The sequence below is a fragment of the Sus scrofa genome, chromosome 3 (assembly GCF_000003025.6).
Source record: "Sus scrofa isolate TJ Tabasco breed Duroc chromosome 3, Sscrofa11.1, whole genome shotgun sequence".
Classification (NCBI taxonomy): domain Eukaryota; kingdom Metazoa; phylum Chordata; class Mammalia; order Artiodactyla; family Suidae; genus Sus; species Sus scrofa.
The window spans coordinates 117,600,326-117,621,150 of record NC_010445.4 but is presented as its reverse complement, the minus strand read 5'-3'; the positions used below and the strand labels follow the sequence as shown (position 1 = coordinate 117,621,150).

Here is a 20,825-nt window from a genome sequence, read left to right as displayed (position 1 = left end):
TTTTTTAGTTTGGTTTGGATGGTTCACTTATTTTGATTTTTTCGGTTTCTTATATTTCACATAAGTGAAATCATATGGTATCTGTCTTTCTCCATCTGACTTCCTTGACTTAACATGATACCCCCAGGGTCCATCCACGTGGTTGCAAAGGGCAAGGTTTCATGTTTTTATGGCTGAGTAGCAGTCCACTGAAGTATATATACATACACAGGCTTCTTTAACCATGCAGCCACTGATGGGCACTTAGATTTGTTTTCGTATCCTGGCTATTGTAAATAATGCTGCAATGATAATAGAGAGAGCTGCGTATCTTTTTGAATCAGTGGTTTCGTATTCTTTGAATAAATATCTAAAACTAAAATTGCCAGCTCACATGGCAGTGCTATTTTTAATTAGCTAAGGAATCTCCACACTGTTTCCCATTGTGTCTGCAATTTACACTCCCACCGGCAGTGTATGAGGGCTTCCTTTGCTCCACATCCTCACCCACCCGTGTCATTTCTTGCCTTTTTGGTAATGGCCATTCTAACAGGCGTGGGGGGATATCTCACGGAGGCATTTCTCTAATAATTAGTGATGCTGAATATCTTTTCATGTGCCTGTTGGCCAGGAAACGTCTTCTTTGGAAAAATGTCTACGCAGCTTCTCTGCCCATTTTGAAACTGGATTGTTTGGTTCTTCTGTTGTTGAGCTCGGCGAGCCCTTCACACATTTTGGACATTAACCCCTTATTGGATATACAATTTTCAGATACCCTCTCCTGCTCCGTAGCTTGTCTTTTCATTTTGTTAATGATTTCCTTTGCTGTGCAGAAGCTTTTTAGTGTGATGTAGTCCATGTGATTATTTTTGCTTTTGTTTTCCTTACCGGAGGAAGGCATATCCATAAAGATATTGCTAACACGGATGTCAAAGAGCAGACTACCTACGTTTTCTTCTCAGAGTTTAATGCGTTCAGGTCTTACATGCAAGTCTTTATTTTGAGTTGGTTTTCAAGTATGGTGTGAGATAGTGGTGCAGCTTCATTTTCTCGCATGTGGCTGTCCAGGTTGCCCAAAACCATTTACCGAAGAGCCTGTGCTTTCTTCACAGTGTGCTCTTTGCTCCTTTGTCATAAATTAATTATCCATATATGTGTGGATATATTTCTGGGTTCTCAATTCTGCTCCATTGAGCTATGTATTTGTTTTTCTGCCAATGCCATGCTGTTTTGATTACTATGGCTTTGTAATATAGTTTGAAGCCAGGGAATGTGATACTTCAGCTTTGTTCTTTTTTTCTAAGGAAAAAAGACTGCTTTGGCTATTCAGGGTCTTTTGTGATTCCATGTAAATTTTTTAATAAATGTGTTCTGTTTCTGTGAAAAATGCCCTTACAATTTTGATAGAGATTTCACCGAACCTGTTTTTTTTTTTTTTTTTTTTTTTGCTTTGTTTTGTTTTCACTGAATCTGTTTATTGCTTTAGGTAATACAGACACTTTAACAATGTTAATTTTTCCAATCCATGAGCATAGAACCTTTCCATTCATTGGTGTTCTCTTCCATTCCTTTCAACGATGTCTTATGTAGTTTTCAGTGTACTTGATTAAATTTATTCCTAGGTATTTTTGTTGCTGTTGTGATTACAAATGGGATTGTTTTCCTAATTCTCTTTCTGCTAACTCATAGTAACACAATAGGTTTTATGATATTATGCCCTGCGAATTTACTGTGTTCATTTATTATTCTTAATAGTTTTTTGGTGGCATTTTTAAAGGTTTACATAAAATTATGTCATCCACAAATAGCGAAAGTTTTATTTTTTCCTTTCCTCTTTGGATGGCTTTTATTTCTTTTTCGTGCCTAGCTGCCCTGGCTATACTATTGCCTGTCTAATACTATGTTGACTAAGAGTGGCATGAGTAGGCATCCTTGTCTTACTCCCAATCTTAGAGGAGTAGCTGTGGGCTTGTCATTTATGGACTTTATTGTGTTGTGGTACATGCTTCTAAACTCATTTTGTTAAGAGTTTTTATAAATGGGTGTTGAATCTTGTCAAATGATTTTTCTGCCTCTGTTGAGATGATCATATGACTTTTATCCTTCATTTTGTTCATGTGGCGTGTGTACCATGTTGATTTACTTGCTGATGTTGAACCATCCGTGTATCCCTGGAATAAATCCTGCTTGATCTTGGTTTATCATCCTTTTAATGTATTACTGTATTTAGCTTGTTAATATTTCATTGAGGAGCTTTATATTTATGTTCACCAGAGATATTGGCCTGTAATTTCTGCTGTGTGGTGTCCTTGATGGTTTTGGTACCAGGTAATGTTGGCTTCAAAAAATGAGTTAGGAAGTATGCCCTTCTCTTCAATTTTTTGGAAGAGTTTGAGAACGATAGGTTTTAAGTTTTCTTTGAATGTTTGATAGAATTTGCCTTGAAACTCTCAGGTCCTAGACTTATGACTTTTGATTACTGTTTCAATATCTTTACAATCTCTTCAGTGATCAGTCTATTCAGATTTCTTTTTTTTTTTTTTTTTTTTTTTTTTTTTTTTTTTTTTTGTCTTTTTCCTTTTCTAGGGCTGTTCCTGTGGCATATGGAGGTTCCCAGGCTAGGGGTCAGATTGGAGCTGTAGCTGCTGGCCTATGCCAGAGCCACAGCAACACAGGATCCAAGCCACATCTATGGAGGTTCCCAGGCTAGGGGTCAGATTGGAGCTGTAGCCACTGGCCTATGCCAGAGCCACAGCAACACAGGATCCAAGCCACATCTGCAACCTACACAGCAGCTCACGGCAATGCCGGATCCTTAACCCACTGAGCAAGGCCAGGGATCGAACCCACAACCTCATGGTTCCTAGTTGGATTCATTAACCACTGAGCCATGACGGGAACTCCCAGATTTCTATTTCTTCATGATTCAGTCTTGCAAAGTTGTATGATTCTAAGAATGTGTCCATTTCTTCTAGGTTGTCCAATTTGTTAGGATATAGCTGTTCATCATGTTCTTATAATCCTTTGCATTTCTGTGGTATCCATTGTTATTTCTCCTCTTTCACTTCTGATTTTATTTACCAGAGTCTTCTCTCTTTTTCTTAGTCAGTCTAGCTAAAGGTCTGACAATTTTATCTTTTCAAAGAATCTGCTCTTAGTTACATCAAATTTTCTACTGTCTTTTTAGTCTTTATGTTGTCTCTTTCTGTTCTGATCTTTATTATTTCCTTCTTTCCAATGACTTTGGGCTTTGTTCTTCTAGTTCCTTCGGGTATAAGATGAGATCATTTGATAAAAAGACAAAAGACAAAAAAAAAAAAAAAAAGATTAGATTGTTTGAGATTCTTCTTGCTTCTTGAGACAGGCCTGTATTGCCATAAACTTCTTTCTTTGTGCTGCTCTGTGCTGCTTCCTGTTTGGCGTATTGTATTTTCATTTAAATTTGTCCTCAGATATTTTTTAAACATTTCTCCTTTGATTTCTTCATTCATTGACCTAACAGCTGTTTAGTAGCATGCTGATAAGTTTCCACATGTTTGTGGTTTTTCCAGCTTTTTTTCTTATGGTTGATTTCTAGTTTCATATCGTTGTGATTAGAAAAAAATGTTTGATATGATTTCAACCTTCTTAAATTTATTGAGACTTGTTTTGTGTCCCAACATATGGTCTTTTCTTGAGAACATTCCATGTGCACTTGAGAAAAATGTGTATTATGCTGCATTTGGATGGAATGTTCTGTACAAATCTATCAAATCCATCTGGTCTAATGTTTCTCTTAAGGCTGCTGTTTTCTTGTTGACTTTCTGCCTGGGTGACCTATTCATTAATGCAAGTGGGCTGTTAAAGTCTCTCGCTATTATTGTGTTGCTCTCAATTTCTCCCTTGAGGTCTGTTAATAAAGCCTCATATATTTTGGTTCTCCTATGTTAAGGACATATATATTAATAATTATTATGTCTTCTTGATAAGTTGTCCCCTTTATCATTATATACTATTTATATTTGTCTTGTTACCTTTTGTGGCTTGAAGTCTCTTTGTCCGATATGAATATGGCTATAGCTGCTTTCTTTGGGCTGCCCTTTGCTTGAATTATCCTCTTCTATACCTATACTTTGAACCTATGTTTACCTTCAGAGCTGAGGTCAGTCTCCTGGAGGCAGCACATAGTTGGGTCTTGTTTTTGTTTGTTTCTTTGCATTTTAGGGCCACCCCTGCAGCATACGGAGGTCCCCAGGCTAGGGGCTGAATCCGAGCTGTAGCTGCTAGCCTACACCACAGCCACAGCAATGTCAGATCTGAGCTGCATATGCAACCTACACCACAGCTCATGGCAATGCCAGATCCTTAACCTGCTGAGCAATCACTAATAAATAAGGATTTAGTGCTGCCATTTTACCTTTTGTTTTCTGGCTGCTCTATGTCTTCATTGTTCCCGTTTCCTTGTGTTTCTATTTGGTTGGTGGTTTCTATGGTGTTTCTTTCAGTTCCCCCCTTTTAACTTTTGTGTCTCTGTTCTAGATGTATGTTTTGTGGTTACCATGAAGTTTGCATAAAATGCTCATAGATAAAATAGTCCTTTTCCTGCTGATACTTTCATTTGCCCATCCTTTTCCTCTTCCCCATTTATGCTTTTGTCATCTTAAATTATCACATTTTATGTTGTAAATTGGTTACCAAATTGAAGTCGCTATAGTTTTTTAACTAATTTTTCATCTCTTCATCCTTTGTGCTGTAATAAATTATTAAAAAACCTATTCTGATATGTAGAGATGCAATTTTCTGATTCTGTCTATTTATTGCCTTACTCAAAGCTTTTTGCTTCAGGAAGAAGAGCTTCTACTAACCTTTCTTGTAAGGCAGGTCTAATGTTGATGAACTCCCTCAGAATTTGTTTGTCTAGGAAAGCCTTTATTTCTCTTTCATAAATGAAAGATAACGTCCTTTTTAAAAAATATTTATTTATTTATTTATTTTGCTTTTTTTAGGGCCACACCCAAGGAGTTTCCCAGGCTAGGTGTCTAATCAGCAACACAGGATCCAAGCCTCATCTTCAACCTACACCACAGCTCACAGCATGGCCAGATCCTTAACCCACTGAGCGAGGCCAGGGATCAAACCCACACCCTCATGGTTCCTAGGTGGACTCATTTCCATTGTGCCAGGATGGGAACTCCAAAAATAACTTTCTTGAATAGAATATTCCTGGCTGACAGTTTTTATCTTTCAGTATTTTGAGAATGTCATTCCATTCTTTCCTGGCCTGTAGAGTTTCTGTTGAGAAATCTGCTGATAACTATGGGGGTTCCTTTGTAAGCTACCATCCTCTTTTCCCTGGCTGCCTTTAAAATTCTTTTTTTTTTTCGTCCTTTTTATGGCTGTGCCTTATGGAAGTTCCCAAGCCAGAGGTCAAATCGGGCCTGCAGCTGCAGCCTAAGCCACAGCCACAGCAACATCAGATACGATCCATATCTGCAACCTACACCGCAGGTTGCAGCAATGCCAGATCCTTAACCCAGTCAGTGAGGCCAGGGATCAAACCTGCATCCTCACAGAGACAACACTGGGTCCTTAACCCACTGAGCCAAAACAGGAACTCCTAAAATTCTTTGTCAATGACTTTTGGCTTTTTTTTTTTTTGGCTGTGCCCGCAGCATGTGGAATTTTCCAGGCCAGGGACCAAACCCACGCCACAGGAGAGACAATGCCAGGTCCTTAACCCACTGAACCACCAGGGAACTCCTGACAGTTTTAATGTAATTATTCTGGAGAAGGTCTTTTAGCATTGAGGCAATGCGGTGTTCTCTTAGCTTCGTGGACTTGTACCTCCAGTTCCTTTCCCAGGTTTGGGACGTTCTCCACTATTATTTCTTTAAAATAACTCTCCGCTTCCTACTCCCTCTCTCCTCCTTCCGGGATACGCATTATCCTAATGTTGCCCTTCCTTAAAGAGTTGGCTGGTTCTCAAAGGTTTTCTGCATTGTTTTCAGTTCTTACTTCTCTCTCCTCTCCTAACTGAACCATTTCAAGATGTCTATCTCTGAACTTGAAAAACCTCTTTTCTACGTGGTCTGCCCTCTTTCCAGTTCTTTCTAGTGTATTCTTCATCTTGCATACTGAGTTCTTCAGCTCCAGAACTTCTATTTGGTCCTTTTTAAGTCTCAGTTTCTTTGATAAAGTGTTTATTCTGTTTACTAATTTCATCCCTAAGTTTACTGAATTGCCCTTCTGGGTTTTCTTGGAGCTGGTTGAGTTTCTTCTTGATAGCTGTTTTGAACTCTTTATCCGTTAAACGGCAATGTTCTGCAACTTTAGTTTCTGGAGAACGGTCATTTTCTTTTTGTGATACAGTGTCACTGTGATTCTTCATGATGTTTGATGAGTTGTTCCTCTGCAGGTATACATGAAGTAGCAAATACCTGTCTTCTTTAGATAAAACTTTTTAAAAAAAACTTGCTTTGAACGATTCAATGGATTAGAGGCTTTTCTTTTACTTTCCAGTAGGTGGCGCTACAGCACTAGCCTTTGGTTTCCTTACCTGAGCTGCCCCTGGTTATACCTGAGGACCGATTATTTTTCCAGCCTCCACTGCCTCTGACAAAGGTGTTGCCCGGTACCCTCGTTGTCACTGCTTGTGCCTCCTTGCTTGTTGGTGCCCTGCACTGTCACTGTTGTCACTGCCTGGAACACTGGGATGATGGGCACCTCTGCGTGTCCAGAGTCTCTGGTCACAGGCTCTGCCACCACTGAAGGGGGTGGAGCAGGGATCGTGGCACCTCTGCCATGTCTGGGGTTGCTGGATTTAGGAGCGCCACCACTGTGGGTGGGGGACGGGGGCTAGAGTTGAGGGCGACTCTGCAATTGGAGCGACAGCACTGCAGGCCCCGCCAAGGCCAGGAGGCGGGAGTTGTTCGTCCTGCCTCCCTGATGCTACTGGGTTCTCCGTGGCTGCAGGCTTGGCTGCCGAGGCTGGGGACCCAGGATTGCAAACACCACCTCCACCGTTCCCCTGGTTCCGCTTCCTCTATATGTTTCAATCTACCCATCTCTAGATGTAGAGACGTGAAATTTCTGTGGATATTTTCCTGGCTGAGGTTAAAGGGGGGACAGTGGGAGCATCTCAGCTGCCAGAAGGCGGACCTCTCCACCTGCTCTTTAAAACACAGCTCAGCCCCGACCTCTTCTGCGAAACCTTCCAGAACCCTTTCCCTAGGAGGGCTGGGGGCCCCTTCTCCACACTCCCACAGCCCTCCCTTCCCCTCAGCTCCTGTCACCACCTGCATCTGTCTCTTTACAGGTCTGTCTCCCCTGTCACACCACAACCACGATTCACTGGTGTCCTTAGCGCCAACACGCCCTGGCACTCTCAGGCTGAGTGAGTGTTGGCTAGGACACGGCTCACATCCAGATGCTCCCTGCACCCTGGTGGCAAGTGTGTCTGTCTACTTGGACCCCTGGGCCCCCTCGGGAGCATCCCGGCCGAGCCCCCAGCTCACCAAGAACTGGACGACATCCTCGGGCCTGTGCTTGGCCGACTTGAATGCAGCCAGCCGGGTGACCGCCAGGATCTGGTACTCCACGTGCCCGGACATCATCCTGCCCCGCACCTCCTGGTGCTGCGGCACCGTCAGGTCCAGGCCTGTGTGGACATTCTGAACTCGCCTGCGGAGGGAAAGAAGGCAAAGGAAACTCAGGTGCAAGTCAGCAGGCTTCCCGAGCAAAACGCAGGCAGGACCTCGGGGTGGCCCAGCGGGCCTGGGGCCGGGGCTGCTCTGCTGGCTGTCCTCTGTGGCCAGAGCTCCAGGCTACCCACCCGCCACATGCCAGCCCCTCCTAAAGCCTGGCTTCCCAGGCCCAGGCCCCGCCTTTGGGTCACTCAGGAACAAAGGGCTGTTTTCCCAGTAGGAAAACAGGTGACAACGAGGAAGTAGCTGGCATTGTCACAGGCTCTGTTTGGAGGTTCCCCCTGCAACATGCACACACAAGGCACTCCCGCCTTCCACAGCCCTACCAAGGGATACTACTGCTTAGACACAAAAAGGAGTCACCTGTCCTTGGGCTCAGAGGTCAGAGGTAGGGGCAGGGTTCACTCTAGGCTGCCCCCCTACCCCATGTCCCCAGTGACCTGCAGCTCCTCTCAGCCCAGCTTCCTCCTCCCTCTCAGAACCCCACACCTGACAGGTCCCCAGGACCTGCATCCTTGATCCCTCCACCTTTCTGCTGTCCCTCCCACGCCTCCCGAGCTGAGAGGCCCCTTCTAGTGCTGGGGTCGCAGCCTCAGGCCTCAGCTCCCCTGCCCTCTTCCCTAAACTCTCCAGTTCTCTGAAGCTGCACCCAGCAGCTGCACGTGACCAGGTAAACACAGTCAGGCTGACCGGGCCTCCTGAAATTCACAGCCACAACCTGCAAGCTGCTACGCTGGGCCTGGCAACCCTGCCTTAGTCCCGACCTGGGGTTCCCCAAATGTGGTCCCCGCAGCATCTCATCTGGGAACTGGTGAGAAAGGCAGATCCAGGCTGCTGACTCACTCTTCACGTTACCACATCCGCCAGCTGACTTACATGCCTGAGCCTAATCCCCGCTCTCTCCCTCTTCCCTGGGCCTCCAAGGAAACCTTTTCTGTAAAGGGTAGGATAGTAAATATCTCAGGCTTTCCAGGCCACAGGGTCTCCATTACAACCACCTAATTCAGCCGTTTTAGAGCGAAAGCAGCCACAGACAGTACAGAAAGTTTATTTACAAAAGTAAGTGGTAGGCAGGATTTGGCCCATAGGTGTAGTTTGCCCAACTACACCCCAGATCAAGCTTCTCGAACTGTGAAGTGCATCTAAGTCGCCTGGGGATCTTGTCAACATGCAGATTCTGATCCAGCAGGTCCGGGGCAGGGCCTGGGTGTCCGCATCTCTAAGCGGCCTTCTGGTGATGCTGACACTGCTCCTAGGGCCTCCCGCTGAGTAGAAAGACCTGGAGTCTGAGTTGCCTGACCCAGCAAACCCCAGTACCTGTTCTCCCTCATGACCCTGCTTCCTGTTTATTTACTGAGAAAGGAAAGCAGAGGGAGAACGTCCGAGCATGTCCCGGGGCATCCACAGCTGGCCTGCATCTGCCTCCCCTGCCACCGGGGCCACTCTGGCTGGCCCCTACCTGAGGCCAACCCCTCACCTTCTCAAGGATGTTGTGTCTACCTGCTCTTTTCTGTGCCATTCCTGGATCATTCTCCCTTCCTTACAAACCAAAGATCTCTTGTGGCCCAATCATCCTCTTGAGCTACTGCTGCATTTCCCTCCCCTTTCAGGAAAACTCAAGAGAACGGCCTCTATTCACTGTCCCGGGTTCCTCTCCTGTTTGATCTTGAACCTTTTCCAACGAGTCTTTTGTCCTCATCATGCAACTGCAACTGCGCATGCCCAGGTGGCCAGGGACCTCCGGTCTTTAAACCCAAAGGTCATTTTTCCTGCTCCTCCTACTCCAGCAACACGTGACAGTCCCTCCTGCTCCCTGAAGCTCTGTCCTCATTGGCTCCCAGGACCCCCAGTCTCTCTCGGCTCTCTGCCCTCCTGGCCACTCCTGCCCAGCTTCCCTGCGTGGTCCCCCCAATCCCGCCCAGAGCACCCCCTTAGGCCTCTCTCGCACAGCAGCCTTCCCCAGCTGATCCCCAGTAGGTCCAACACTTTAAACACCATTTATGGCCAGCGGTCCCCCCACTCCTCTCTCCAGTCCCGACTCTCCCCTCAAAGCCACACTCCTCCGAGCTGCCGGCCCAACACCTCCACGTGGCTGTCAACAAGCCTCCCAAGGACCGCGTCCAGACCAGCAGTGATTCCCACCTTTCCCCCAAACCCGCCCTCTTCAGTCTCCCGTCGGGGCCGCTGCAACTTCACTTTTTTAGACAGTCAGGACAAAGGCCTTGCAGTCCATCTTGACTCCTCTTTCTTTTCTTTTTTGGGCTGCACCTGCGGCACATGGAAGTTCCCAGGCCAGGGGTCGCATCAGAGCTGCAGCTGCCAGCCTACCCCACAGCCACAGCCACAGTGACACGGGATCCGAGGGCACGGCTGTGACATACGCCACAGCTTGTGGCAACGCTGGATTCTTAACCCACTGAGCAAGGCCAGGGATTGAACACCCGAACACTGTGTTGGGTTCTTAGCCCACTGAGACACAACGGGAACTCCTTGACTCCTTTTTCTTGTTCTCAGAGCCAATTATTAAAACCCCCTGAAAGCTCAACCTTCGCACCATAGCCAGAACCCAGATACTTCTCACCTTCCCTGCCACCGTCACGCTGGACCAAGCTACCATCAGCTCTCAGTGGATCACTGCCAGCGTCTCCTGAAGGGCCTCCTCGCTGCGCCCAGCTCACCCACCTCCCGTCAGCACAGCACAGCGGCCCTTTGTGACACCTCAGCCGGGGAGGCCTATCTGGACGGTCCCCTGCCCCCAGGCCCCCAGCTCTGCGCCACATCCCTCGACACTCTTCCTGCCTCACTCCCCTCGGGCCACAGTGGCCTCCTCGCTGGGGCCCAAGCACCCCTCTGCCCCAGAACCTTGGCTCCTGCTGTGCCCTCTGCCCAGTACATTCTTTCTTAAAATTGCCCTTTCGTTTGTCAGGCACCTGCCCACCCGCCACTCTCTCAGAAAGACCCTCCCAGCCCACGCCACGCCCTCCTCCTAGCACACTCTTTCCCCATCCCTTTATTTTCCTTCACACCATTTACCCCCCCTACACACCACGCATTTACCCACTGTCCACCTGCCCCATGGAAGTTTGGGAAAGGGGTTCACTGCTGTATCCTAGAACCACTCACCTGGCCTTCACCACCAGCCCCAGCATCTGTGAAGAAGCCCCGTGCAGGCGGGGCAGTGAGGGAAGCCATCCACCTGCTACCCCAGCTCCCAGCGCCAAAGTCACACCCTCATTGGTCTGCTCACACCTGCCAACCTCAAACGCCCTTTTTGCAGAAAAGGAAACTGAGACTCAGCGAGAGGGGGTGGGGGTGAGCTGTGTGGCACTAGGGACGCTTCTGCCAACGAGGACATGACCAGCAACCAGGCAGAGGACACCAAGCAAGGGCTGACATCAAGGTTCGATTAAAGAATCGTACTTTTCTAGACCAGCCTGAGGGCACAGGGATGTTCAGACTGCAGCTGGAAAAACACCACTCATTTGTGTAAGAGACTGATGCCTTAGTCCAAGATCTTGTGTAGAGGGAACAGGGTGGAGTATATGAAAATAGTTGCAGTGAGTGGCTAGACAGATATTAGAAAGGGGGGAAGTAAAAGCACGGACATCGCAGCCTTTCCAGGATCTGTTCTGCGCTGAGTCCTCCACCCGGAACCAGGGTGGGCCCACACTGCATCCTCTGCCTCCAGGGACCCTGCCAAGGCCTCTGCTCAAACTGCACTTGTCTGAGCCACCTGTTGGAGCAGCCGCCTCCTCTTCTCCCCCCTCACCTGGTTCATGCCCACTCCTCCAGCAGAGCCTGGCTTCATTCACTGCCTCCCAGAAGCCGGGGTTACACCCTGCCCTGTGTTCCCATGGCGACCGGAACCCACGACCCTGTCTCAGCATCGGTCTGCCTCCATCCTTGTTTCCCCTGCTGGGCCCAGCCTTGCCCGGTTCACCCCGTCCCCACTGCCGTGCACTGGGCCGTACACACGATGAGCGCTGAAAAGATACAAAACTAGGTTCCCGAAAAGAAATGAAGGCAGATGGACAGGAAAGGGGAGAAGTGAGCCTCCCTCTTTGCCCGCCTGCGCGGGACCTGCCCGTCCAGTCCTTCCAGTGGGTCTTGGGTGAGTTCATTAGCCCTTGCGGGGGGGGGGAGGCCTCAGTTTCCCCATCTGTAAAACGGGGGCACTCGCAGCTGCCCGCTTCTCCCGCGGGGCGGTGGAGGGGCCGAGCCCGGGTCAACGGCCCCCGCGCTGGGGAGCCTGGGCGGCAGACCGGGAGCCCGGGAGCCGCTGCCTCTGCCGGCTCCCGCGCCCTGGGAGCAACCGGCCGCGGCTCCCGGGCCCCCGAGCCCCCGACTCCACGCTGCCTGAGACGCGGCGCCAGGTGCGGGGTCGGGCTCACCTGGAGGTGACGAGCACCGCCGGGGACTGCATGACGGCGAGGCTCCGGGCGGGGCGCGCGGTCACGGGACCCGCAGGCGCCGGCGTCGCCGCGTCCCCGCCCCGCGCCCCGCCCGCCCCGGCCCGGCCCGGCCCCGGCCCGCCGCCTAGCGGCCACCGCGCTGGGCCGGACGCGCAGCGCTCGGCCGGTGCGTTTGCGGGCCTTGCTGGACCTCTGCGCAGGGACTGAGGGCGGAGGGCGTCCGCGGGCCCCCGGAGCTGAGCGGCCCCCGCGACCCTATGTCCGAGCCGTCCTGCTCGCACGCACGTCCTCGTCCTGGTGTGGGCCTCTCGTTATTAGTGACAGCGCCAGGTGCAAGCATCGGAGCGCCCAGGACCCTGCTTCAGACGTTCTGAGCTTTGATGAAACAGGGCATGGGCGGCCACGGCCCCAGGGATGCTCAGAGAGATGTTAGGAGGCTCCAATGAGGTGACAGAACCGGCAGATAAATTAGAGCCCTCCGTGAGGGGTGAGCTTCCAGGGGCCAACCGGGCCTGTCCAGCAAAAGCTGCTGGGAACTCGGGGTCTTTCTTCTCCCTCACTTAGGGGGCCTTGTTCTGAGGCTTGTTAAAACAGACAGGAAGACGCTCTTCAAGACTCCTGCAGCTGGGTCAGTGGGGAGAGGGCTCAGGAGTAGGTGAGGGTCGGGTAGGGGCTTCTTGCTGAAGGCAGGCCCAAGGGCTTAGAGGGGGTGGGGGAGGAGGCGCTGGTTCAGAGGGATCAGATATCCCGGGTGGGGATTCTCTCTAAACTGAGGGAGCAGGATTCTGCCTGAGACTGGGCTGGGCTGGCCAAGGACAGGGCAGGGACCAAAGTCCAGGCTCAGCTAAGAGAAGGTACAGAAGAATCTAAAGCTTAGTCAAGGAGACAGACTTCGTCACCCCAAGTTTCCTTCTTAGAGAGCTACTGAACCCCCTCTCTGGGTGCAGATCTCTCTCCCAGGTGCCCTCTCCTCCTTTCTTCTGACCCCAAGTCCCAGGGCTGTTCCCTGCCCTCTGGCAGGAGCAGGAGGGGCTTCTGCTTGACTGCATTTTCCCAAAGAACCAGCCTCCCGCCCCACCTGCACCACCTTGGAACTCTGGTCAACGAGTTCGCCAGCTCTTTTGCAACTGCCTGCAAAACGCTTAGCTCAGGGCCTGGGTCCTAGTGACCAGCAGTGTGTTTGTGTTGCTCTAATGTGTAGCCTGCCTGTCGCCAATACCTTGCAGGCCCCAGGATTCCAGAGTGCACACCGCTGGGGGCCTTGGCACACCTGGCGCCGGCCAAGAATACCACTGGTTCCCATGAAAGAGTAACCCTGTCCCGGAGAACAATCCCATTTTCTGCCTCTGTGGGTCCCACGTGCCCCTATGTGGCTCCAGCGGATAATTGTATACAATGCATGGAATGTGGAATCTAAATCTGATATTTTCTGCTTCCTGCCTGACTCGAGGAGCCCCTTCCATGGCTGAAGCTGCGGTAACGCAAACCACATTGCGGAGGAGCTTATAGTCCCCCTTCTTGCTGCCCTGGGAGGAGCGCTCCGGGCCTCAGTCACCCCCAGGGACGTCACTGGACCTCAGAGGCAGTGCGGTCAGTTAGAGACACCACAGCCAGCAGGGGGTCTAATCTGAATTCTGGCCATGCCGCTGTGCACCAGCACTGCCATGGTTTCTGGTGGGGTGGGTCTTCTGGGGACCCGCTGATGTGTCTCTGTCTTCTACAGTGATGCTTTGGCACCTCATGGGGCTGGCAGTCAGGTTGAGCAGAGCTACCACCTCATTTGTCACTCGGCGAACGCTCCTGGGCACAGCTCTGAGCCTGTGACCTCGCCAGGCCCTGGGAATGCAGAAGACACAGGCCTCCCTTGCGGGGCTCACATGCCACTCGGGAACAGGTGGAGCTGTCCACACGAGGGCAGGCCCAGGGTGCACGGGGAATGGCATGTAAGCAGCTCAGCTAGGGGTTGGGGCAGACAGGGGTTCTTCCAGGTGGATGTGGTGCCAGACGTGGGGCATGAAAAAGTGGGTACTCTTTGGCCTTGGTTTTCTCATTGGTAAAATAGAACTTTTAACTCATAGCACTGCTGTGAATTAAATGAGAAAACAGGTGACTGAAATAAGAGGAAATGTATGGCAGACTCTGTAGATGAGCTGCCCCAAAGCCATTCACAGCCTCTTCCTCTTTGCCTTTTACTGTCACAGAGGCTGCATAGGTAAAGCACTCAGGCTCTAAACCTCCCTTACAGTTAGAAGGTGCCATGTGACCTAATTCTGCCATCTATACAGAGGTTCTTGCAAAGAGACCTTACAAAGAGAAAGTTCTTTGTACCTTTTCTGTCTTCTGCCTAGAAAGGAGATACATAAGATGTTGGAGCAGCAGCAGCCGGCTTGTGACAACGAGGCACAACTGGGGTCTACACATTGAGGACGAAAGAGGCTGGGAACCTGATGGCACATGAGGCACCATACCAGCCCTAGACTCTCTCTTGGGTGAGTGCTTCAACCCCTCTAAGTGGGGTTTTCTGCAATGGATCTCTGGTTGGTATAGTTGTAAAGTACTTACATAAGGCTTGGCTAAAAATGTTCAATATGGGGTAGGGAGGATTGAGGGGGAGGAGGAGAAGAGGTAAAGTGTGTTCTAGGCAGCAGTGCAAAGCCAGGGTGCTACCAGAGAACCATAGTGTGGCCAGGGAGCTGGGGAGAAAGGTTGGGGAGGGGTGACCTGAGAGGAGGCTGCACTCAGGGGCCCTGGGTGTCACACAGAAGTGTTCACATTTCTCCTGAAGCAGGGCCGGACTCACAGAATGAACAATAGGGCAAGAGGATTTTAGGAGCAGCCTGGGGTGTGATGAGCCACATCCTACTAGGAAGACGAGGGCAGAGAGAGGGAGGGGTGAGGAGGGGACCAGAGGGGGGAAAGTGAGGACGCCGAGTGTGGCACCCTCTTCCAGAAGCTTGATTCTGAAGCAGAGGAGGCAAGCAGAGGATTTTCTAAAACTATTATATAGAGAGACTTCATGGTCATTGCAGAAAAACTAGGAAATATGGATTCTAAAAGAATAAATGGAAAATCACCTCTCATTCTGTACCAGACACAACAATGATCAATATTTTGTTGTTCTTGCCCTCCTGACATTTTTTTTTCTATTCCTATATATAAGAAATAGCTTTTCTTTTAAACCGTACATAGTCTTACTGTTTTGTAACTTGTTTTTTCATTGATGATCCTGTAAACAGCTTTCCATGTGAAATTACCTCCCAAACCTTTTTTTTTTTCTTCGAAAAAAGGGCTGCACCAGTGGCATATGGAAGTTCCCAGGCTAGGGGTCGAATCAGAGATACAGCTGCTGGCCCAAGCCACAGCTGCAGCAACACGGGATCTGAACCAAGTTTGTGACCTACACCACAGCTCATGGCAACGCCAGATCCCTGACCCACTGAGCAAGGCCAGGGATCGAACCCGTATCCTCATGATACTAGTCTGATTCATTTACGATGCTCTACAATGGGAACTCCTCCTAAGCCATCATTTTATTTATTTATTTTTTATTTTTTTGTCTTTTTGCTATTTCTTTGGGCCGCTTCTGCGGCATATGGAGGTTCCCAGGCTAGGGGTCGAATCGGAGCTGCAGGCACCGGCCTACGCCAGAGCCACAGCAGCGCGGGATCCGAGCCGCGTCTGCAACCTACACCACAGTTCACGGCAACGCCAGATCGTTAACCCACTGAGCAAGGGCAGGGACCGAACTCGCAACCTCATGGTTCCTAGTCGGATTCATTAACCACTGCGCCACGAGGGGAACTCCAAGCCATCATTTTAGATGATTACTTAGAATATCCTCCACAGATGTACCATAACTTACTTGTCTAGTCCTTAAGCTACGGAGATCAGATGGAAAGGTGGCAGGTGGATGGTGGGAGACAGGGGTGGGTGATCTTTGAAACGCTGGCTGATATTTGAGCCAAATACACAAGGAGGAAATATGGGGGGACACGTGCCAACGTGTGGGCACTTGGTGAGTCTGGGTACTTTGTTGAGTAAGGGAGGGTCTCGTTAGGTTGGGAGAAGAGAAATGAGATCGGGAGCTTAATCTCTTTGTCTTATAAAGTCAAAGAAACTTCAGGGGCGTTTTCTGCCAGCAGCTTCTGAGCCCTGGGAGAGACGGATGGGGGCCCCCGGCCCCATGGAGAAGGCCTGTTCTGCTCTGTAACCCAAACCTTCACAAGCCACCATGCACACCGGTCTTGGGGAAACAGTCTTTGAAATAAGGGAAGAAGATGGCACCAGGCATGGGGCACAGGGTTCGCAGCACCGCAGTCCCAGGACGTGACAAGTTGGCGGGGATTCCGAGGGAGCGTCTTGGATTAAAAGGTGACAGGAAGCACGGGCTCTGGGGAATCCTCAGGAATTCCCAGTGTCAGGGGCGAAGCAATTCCAGGCTTTTCGTTTGGACATTAAAGGGCCAAGGGCTGCGGAAGGCTGGCAAGCTTAGCCACCAGGGAAACAGAACTTACTCCATGGCTTTGCCATCTGCCACTAAACTATCCCAGGAAGGCTGGAGGTGGCTTCCCAAGCCCTTGCCAGCCCTGGATTCATTTTCTTAAATCTTCTGACTTGGTTAAATGAAAAAATGGCATTTCTTGTTTGAGGAGTAGGAGTACATTTATTTGATTCCTAGTGAGGTTAAATATATGTTTAACCAGTTTGTCCATCTTAGAATGTTTCTTTGTAACTCTCCTGTTTATTTCCTTTCACCTAGAAAAGTTGTTTTGTTTCTTGTTGATTTGTAGGAATGCTTGATATATTTAAGATACTAACCCTTTGTGATAAATATTAGCCCCCTTTTTTTTTTTTTTTTTTTGTCTTTTTGTCTTTTTGCCTTTTCTAGGGCCGCTTCCTGTGGCATATGGACGTTCCAGGCTATGGGTCTAATTGGAGCTGTAGCCGCTGGCCTACACCACAGCCACAGCAATGTGGGATCTGAGACACATCTGCGACCTACACCACAGCTCACGGCAACGCCGGATCCTCAACCCACTGAGCAAGGCCAGGGATCGAACCCACAACCTCATGGTTCCTAGTCGGATTCGTTAACCACTGAGCCACAATGGGAACTCCAAATATTAGCCCCTCTTTATCTTTTGATTATTCCCCACCCCCAAGTGTTTATTTGGAAAAAGGTTCAAATCCCACAGAAAAGTGGAAGGGTTCATACTACTACGTCTCTACACCCTTCTCCTAAATTGGGTTCCTGCTGAGAGGGAATCGGTGGGAATCTCCCCCCTCCCCTGGTGATTCACCGATAGGAGTGGGAGGGTCAGGGCTGGCTGGAGGGATCTGAGTGCGATGCAGTGACCATAGGGGCCCCAGCCCATCACAGGGGGAGCTGGGGTGACCCTCCCGAGTCCCCCTGAATTGAGACAAGTGGGTGTACTTTTATACCCCCACATCGACCCGTGCTGGATGGTCCCAGGGAGGCCAAGGCAGGTCCCAGAGAGGACAGAGCAGAGAACTGCTGACCTCCCCAGCAGCAGGGATGAGCCCTTCAGCCCTGGAGAGGAGAGGGGACTGCACCTCTCAGAGACACGGCAGAATGGTTAACCCTGCCTCGTGTGCTTCATCCTTTCTATCTCTCTGTGTGTTTTTCCCAAAACATTTAAGAGTTGTAGGCATCATGACATTCGTTTAAAATACTTCAGCATGTGCTTTCTTAGAAACGGACCATTCTCTGGAATAAGATGTGGTACCTATATACAAAGGAATACTACTCAGCCATAAAAAAAGAATGAAATCATCTGCAGCAACAGGAATGCAACTAGAAATTATCACACTAACTGAAGTCAGTCAAAAGAAGAAAGACAAATACCGTATGATATCACATATGTGGAATCTAAAATAGGGCACACATGAACCTATCTACAAAACAGAAGCAGACTCACAGACATAGAGAACAGACGTGTGGTTGCCAAGGGGGAGAGGCAAGAGAGTGGGATGGATGGATGGGGAGTTTGGGGTGCAGAGATGTCAAGTAGTCCATTTAGCATGGCTGAACGAGGTCCTACTGAATAGCACGGGGAGCTACAGCCAATCTCTTGGGACAGAACCTGATGAAAGATAATATAGGAAAAGGAATGGATGTATGTGTATGACTAGGTCACTTTGCTGTACAGCAGAAATTGGCACGACATGGCAAATGAACGATACCTTAATTAAAAATGTTAAAAAATTTTAAAAAGAAACAGTATTCTCTTTTATAACCACAATGTTATAGTTGACCTGAGGAAATTTGACATCGAGACGATGCTATCACTTAGCATACCATCGTATTCCAATTTGTCCAGCTGTCCCAATAATGTCTTTTATTTATAAGTTCTTCCTCCACCCCCTGCCACCTGTCCAGACCTGGATGGAGGGCTGTGTATTGCATGTAATGGTCGAGCCCCTTCGCCTCTTTTATTCTGACAGCTCCCTGGCTTTCCCGTCATCCATGACACTGACACCTTTGAGGGGCCGACGCCGATGGTTCCAGTGCTCCTGGGCAGGGACTTACCTAATTCATTTCGTGGTCGGATGCGGGTGACTATCTAGGAGGAGCGCCACACTGGTGAGCAGATCAGGGGGACATGTGATGCCAGTGTCCCCATGGTCTGTGATGTTGAGGGGGGTCATTTGGTTAAAGTCAATCCTGTTTTTAGATTTTTTTTTACATGCACATTTTAAGATTTTTAAAGTAGTTCCAACCATGGAAATGTCTCTCAGTGCGTTTTACAATGAAATCATATTTAGAAAAGTGCTTCTTACCCCAGACTATATAAATATTCACGTATTTCCTCCAAAGATATTTTCTCCTGGGAGTTGCCTGGTGGTCAAGTGGTCAAGGATTCGGCATTGTCACCGACGTGCCTGGGGTTCGATCCGTGGCCTGGGAACTTCTGCATGTTGTGGCGTGGCCAAAAAACACACCACCACCAACAAACACACTTTCTTCAATCAATTCCTGGCTTCACTAAGAACTAATTTTGGTTTATGTTGTGAAATAAAGGTAATTTTTTTTTTCTCAAAACGCTTAGTCAAATCCCTGGTATCATTCATTAGTAAGTGTTATTAAATACTTCAACCTTTCTGCCACTGGAATTGTCACCATTATTACATTTTAAATATATACAAACGTTGTGCTTTGCTTCTGGACTCCCGATTCTGTTGTCTTGATCTGTCAATTCTGCTGCGAGTGCTACACGAAAACTTGTTTATATTGATATCTGATGGTAAGGAAGCCCTCCAAGGAGAATTTATTGTTTTATGATGTAAAAATGTGAATCTGTTTTTAGACAGAGCAGAAAGAAGTGAGAGAGACCCCCCAGGGAGATAAGAGGGCTGGGATACAGAGCAGGGGCAGAAGGACAGTGACAGACACAGGGACAGCTGGACAGACACACGTCCATCAGTGTGGCCTGACCTTCGGTGTGGCCACCTGAGAGTCTGCCCCTTTCTCTCCCTCTACTCTGCCCACTTGTATTCCAGCATCTTTGCGGGCATCTTTCTGTGCCATGCACTGAAATTTTTGGGGTTTTTTTTTGTTTCTGCATGTGCAGCATGCAGAAGTTCCCAGGCCAGGGGTCAGACCTGTGCCACAGCAATGACAATGCCAGATACTTAGCCTGCTGAGCCACCAGGGAACTCCAATCTAGTTCGTGCTTCTAAGAGGGAGGGACATGGATTCATGGGTGAGGATGTAGCACACTTTAATTTGCCTTTTAAATACCACTTGGTCCTTCCTGATTTTCACTATTACCTCAATTTTTAAATCCCTATATATTTATCTCCACTTCTGTGAGTATACCTGTAACTAAATAAATTCCTACAAGTGAAAGCACTGAATCAAAGGATTTCCTGCTTTAAAACCTTGCTGCTGTCACAGCCCACAGAATGCCCACTTGTTTCTCCTCTCACCAGTGATGGATTTTTATCTTCAGTTTTATTCACCTGAGAAGTAAAGAAAAATGGTACTTCACTACTCTTTTAATTTGTAATGATTTGCTGGTGACTTTGGGGATTTTGCTTGTGTCACCCTATGTTTTTCTAACTCAGATTTGTGCCCCCAGCAATCAGGATAAACTTTTTGACAAGAGTCCCCCCAACTCTGTGCAAGCTGGGAAGCCCATCTGGAAGGACAGAACCCAGCCGGGGCTCTGCCCTAAACTAAGGTATTATTTAGAGTTGCATCAGCTTCCTAGGAAAGTGGGAAGCACCTGGCAGTTGCCGTGGCCTGGGGACAAGTCCCCAGGGTGGTAGACTGCCTCATCCTTTGCAGGGCAGGCTGAGACACTGACCCCTGACAAGCTCACGGCTGCCTTTGCCACATGGGCCAGAAGACCAGGGACAGGCCACCCAACTTGAGGATGCCAGGTTCAGGGTCAGCCCCGTGATGCTCCCAGTTGACCCTCTGCTGTGGGAACCAATGTCCTTTCGGTCCCAATGTCCTCATCCTCTGGGGTGTTTGCAAGGTCTCATTCCCTGGACCAGGGGACACCACTTCTGGGTCCTCTGCCTCTTACCTGACTCTGTTAGCGCCTGTCTTCCTGGCTGGAGAAGACGGTCTGGTTCCCTATCCACCGTGTGTCTGGAACGGAAACCCCACGCTCCTCGCTGCTGATGACTGGAGGACAGCGCAGCACCACACATTCTCAAAGTCACCAGTTTTTCTTCCAAGAGGAGTTTGTTTGGTTTTAGTCTTTTTTTTTTTTTTTTGTCT

General features: G+C 49.0%; 1 protein-coding gene and 1 long non-coding RNA gene across 4 annotated transcripts in view; one reads left to right on the top strand and one right to left on the bottom strand.

The window, feature by feature from the left end:
* HS1BP3 (HCLS1 binding protein 3) overlaps positions 1-12,164 on the bottom strand; it is a 38,375-nt gene extending 26,211 nt beyond the window's left edge. Inside the window, exons 1-2 of one of the 2 annotated variants that reach the window (XM_003354913.5) lie at positions 12,053-12,164; positions 7,473-7,638 (exon numbers count right to left, since the gene is read on the bottom strand). In XM_003354913.5, coding sequence (XP_003354961.3) covers positions 7,473-7,638; positions 12,053-12,084 — 198 coding nt within the window. In that variant the 5' untranslated portion in view covers positions 12,085-12,164. Of the gene's footprint in view, positions 1-7,472; positions 7,639-10,784; positions 11,779-12,052 lie in introns of those variants that run through there. The other variant, XM_013996311.2, reaches the window with a different exon arrangement.
* On the top strand, positions 12,226-19,932 carry LOC102157748. 2 transcript variants are annotated; one of them, XR_001307852.2, is made up of 5 exons: positions 12,226-12,560; positions 13,797-14,016; positions 14,422-14,562; positions 18,539-18,677; positions 18,912-18,968. It is a non-coding gene; the product is annotated as an uncharacterized LOC102157748 (long non-coding RNA). The 2 variants fall into 2 exon arrangements; XR_002342833.1 differs by having other exon boundaries at positions 18,539-19,932.